Genomic DNA, 4,193 nt, shown 5'->3' with positions numbered 1-4,193 from the left:
GTCTTCAGTTTGAATGTGTTTGGATTGGCAAATATGGTTGACCTAAGAAAGAGGTCAGCTAAAGCTTGGAAGTAAAAGGTCAGCTTAAGCTTGGAAGTAAGAGGTCAGTTTGGATTACTAGTTATCTGGACCTCAACTACAGCTGTCTCCTGATTAGTCAAATCATCTCTTTTCTTTTGGTCAGTTATTCTGCCCATACAAAGCTCCATCAACAAGCTCAAAGTAAATACAAAGAAAGATTGATACAATGTTATTGCAAATTTTATTTGGTCTTTGGTCCAAAAAAGCACTATTATTGAATTACAAGGGGAGAGAACTTGACATCTGGACGTATATGTATAATCAATAAAACATGGACAGAAAATATCAACAGTGACCATGATGTCAAGTATTTACAAAATGCTCTCAAGTCAAAATCAATATAACAGTACCATAAAAACAGCTTTTGGTGGGCATTGATAAATACTATAAAAATTGTCAATGCATTATTAACTAGGATGTATAAATACACAGAAAATGTGATATTTTAGGGCATACTTCAAGGTTTCTTTGAATAAAAAATGTTTGAAAAAATTAATATACTTGTGCTCTGGTATGTAAGCTTGTAAGATAATTGTCATTAAATTGAGGGTAAAATAAGTGATCAGTAACAAATCTTTACATAAAAGTGTAAATTCATACTAAACATTGTCCTGTATTTAAAATCTCTTTTCCCCCAATATTTCAGTGAAAACACATTGCACTATTTCATGCTATAAGAAGATATGTGCCATCTGGTACACCTCGCTCAATTAAAACCAGATTTACCTATATTCTCTCCATTTTGAAGAGAAGCCTTTACAATTCATTGAATTGCAGATATTTTTATAAGCAATTATTACACTATAAAAGTGTATCTAAAAAAAAGGCCCATGGTCCACAATGCTCACCTGAGTTGACAATGTCAGCAACTCCAGTTTAATGTATAATGACCCAAACTTTACAAATTCTATCTTTGTTGTTCTGGCAGAAGTTCACATATTTCTGTGAAAAGCTCAAAACCCTCCTATGTACCCAATCCTAGCCCCTGGAGCCATGATTTGAACAAATCTGAATCCAGACTACATTTGGATGCTTGCATTATACACTAATTACAGCCCTTTCGGTCATATTCTTATTTAAGATTTAGAAAAATTTGTCATAAAAATATTCCCGCATTTAACCCTTGTTATGGCTCCATGTAGCCCCAGGGGCAAGATTTAAACAGACAGGAATGAACCTATACTATTTTCACTCTTAATTATCTTCCCATGAAAGAGGGTGTGGCCTATCAGGTAAACAATTTTGAATCCCCTTACCCAAAGATGTGTTGTGGCAAGTTTAGTTGAAATGGTCAGTGGTTCTGGAGAAAAAATGAAAATGTGAAAAGTTTACAACAAAACAGGACAAGACAGATGGCTACAGACATGGGACATTCTTTGATCAGAAAAACTAACTGAGCCTTTGGTCACTGGCTCAAGTGAGCTAAAAATAACAATGTTAATAGGTTGATTGAGGTGTTTTGGTAAAAGAACAAGTAATTTAAAAACATCTATATGTAACTGAATAAAAAGTTATAAATAAACCAAGTACATGTACACATAAAAAAAGAAATGAAAAAAAATGATGTACACATAATGAAATTATGTGTACATGTATTTTGTACCTTAGTACATTAAACCTACAAATACAAGAATACAGAATTTACTGTAAGGGTGTCTAATAAGAAACCCTGAACAAATCTAGAGAACAAAGGGACAATACTGAACTCCTCACTAAATACTGACAGAGGACATTTACAAAACAAGATAAATTAACAGAAATTACTGTACACAGAATTCATTCGGACAAATTCTGAAAAATCATGATCTTCAAATCAATATTTTAACATAATGATTTCAACGGTACGTGGACATTTTAAAAGATATGTATACTCACAACATAAATAACAAATATGCAGATCCAATTTGACAGATCATCCATGATGTATTGCTAAAATATATGAATTCTTGTCTACATGTTGTTTCTATTTTTAATCTATCACAAACATCAGGTGTTAGCCAACAGTTTTCAGCTCATTAATACCCCTGTCCTCCTCTAATTCATCTTCCTCATCCTCATCATCAAACTCCTCATCAAACTCCTCCTCTTCCTCTACAAGAGAATTTTCTACCAGTTTGTTCACTTCTTCTTGTAATTGATTTTCAGTTTCTTCGTCTTGTGGAGGACACTGAAGACAATTTGCACTAAAAAAAAAAAAACAAGATTACAAGGTGTGTTACAAAAACAAGAGAAGTTTGTGAAACATAACTCTGTAAAAAATTGTTCGATCATACCCAAAACAGAAGCTGACCTAGATATTCTTATGATAAATCTGTATACCAAATTTCATTTCAGTATGTGCAACCTCTGCGAAGAAAATGAACAGAAACTGTTGGTGGACCGACAGACAGAAAGAATGGCAGACCGACTGACAGACAGCAGCAAAGCAATATGCCCTCCCTTCTTTGAAGGGGGCATAAAAATACAACATACTTTTGAGCAAATCAATACTTTTCCCCCGATATGTTGTCTTTATAAGTTTATTGCAGATATAATATGGACCTCTTTCTCACAATGGATACTGAATTAAGCAATGGATAACATTCTAATTTCAAAGGAAATAACAAATTTCTTTGACAAAATACAAAAATAATTGACATATTAACACTGCATCTAAAGATTTTTCAGTCTTTGTTATCATGCATATGGTAAATGATTTTCACGCTGTATTCCCCCAAAACTCTTGAATCAATACCTAAGGCAAGGCTATTATTAATCCGAGTCATTTGAGACACCATTTTCGTGGATAAACACTGTGATTACTGTCAACATTGACTTTCAAATGTCTTTCATTACTAATAAATACTCCCCTGTATTAATAATTTTGGCTTAAAACAAGGAAGACATTTTTCAACATGAATTATGAGAGTAGTAACTTTTGACAGTATTAACAGGTTATCAAACTCTGGCCCATGGAATCCAAAAACATTGATAAAATAACTTTTTAGATAAACCCTCTTGATAAGACTTAAAAACCAAGTAATTCATTTTCGATAATCATTACAAAAAAATCAAAAGCACACACTAGGCTTCAACCATTGTAGTGTAATTATAAGCTGTCTCAAATTTATTTACCTGTTTAATCCATAGCTGATGCAGTTGTTTCCTATACACTGACAACAGCCATGATCATGGAACCATCGGTATTGTGCAGCTCCCATTGACATGCAGGAAACTTTACACTTCTTAAGAGAGCAGCATTGGGACATGAAAGCTACTGTGCAGTTCAGCTCTGATCCATAGCTATCCTTTGTAGCTTCTTGTCTAATGTCTGAAAAATAATTTTAACAGTCTATGTTATTACAAATCATTTCATGTAACAGCAAGTGTTATTACAGATCACCTCATGTAACAGCTAGGGTAATTACAGATCACCTCATGTAACAGCTAGGGTTATTACAGATCACCAAATGCCACTGCTATTGTTATTACAGATCACCTCATGCAACAACTAGTGTTCTTACAGATCACCTCATGTAACAGCTAGTATTAATACAGATCACCTCATGTAACAGCTAGTGTAATTACAGATCAACTCATGTAACAGCTGGTGTAATTACAGATTACCTAATGAAAATGATCATCCACATGTAACAGCTAGTATAATTAGAAATCATCTCATGTAACAGCCAATTACAGATCACATCATGTAAGAGCTAGGGTTATTTCAGATCACCTCATGTAACAGTTAGAGTTATTACAGATAATCTCAAGTAACAGCAAGTGTAAAAACAAATCACCTTATGTAACAGCTAGTGTAATTACCGATCACCACATGTAACAGCTAGTGTAATTACAGATCACCAATGTAACAACTAGTGTTATTACAGACCTCCTCATGTAGCAAGTGTAATCAGAGATCACCTTATGTAACAGTTAGTGTTATTACAGATCACCACATGTAACAGCTAGGGTAATTACAGATCACCTCAAGTAACAGCAAGTGAAATTATAGATCACCTTAATATGTAACAGTATAATTACAGATGACCTCATGTAACAGCAAGTTTAATTACAGATCACCTTATGTTACAGCTAGGGTAATTACAAATCTTATGTAACAGCTATTGTTA

The 4,193-nt window shown here is 33.6% G+C and overlaps 1 protein-coding gene across 2 annotated transcripts in view; it reads right to left on the bottom strand.

Moving 5' to 3' along the window:
- Window positions 1-245: 245 nt before the first annotated feature.
- The window catches only part of LOC133171732 (twisted gastrulation protein homolog 1-A-like), a 403,867-nt gene continuing 399,919 nt past the window's right edge, over window positions 246-4,193 (bottom strand). For both annotated transcript variants that reach the window (XM_061306526.1, XM_061306525.1), the window contains exons 4-5: window positions 3,196-3,391; window positions 246-2,264 (exon numbers count right to left, since the gene is read on the bottom strand). In XM_061306526.1, the coding sequence (XP_061162510.1) occupies window positions 2,075-2,264; window positions 3,196-3,391 (386 nt within the window). In that variant the 3' untranslated portion in view covers window positions 246-2,074. The remainder of the gene's footprint in view (window positions 2,265-3,195; window positions 3,392-4,193) is intronic.

This window comes from Saccostrea echinata, unplaced genomic scaffold (genome assembly GCF_033153115.1).
Source record: "Saccostrea echinata isolate AGI-Se365-2 ecotype Australia unplaced genomic scaffold, CSIRO_AGI_Sech_v1 ptg000054l, whole genome shotgun sequence".
Taxonomy (NCBI): Eukaryota; Metazoa; Mollusca; class Bivalvia; order Ostreida; family Ostreidae; genus Saccostrea; species Saccostrea echinata.
This window is presented reverse-complemented; position numbering and strand designations above follow the sequence as displayed.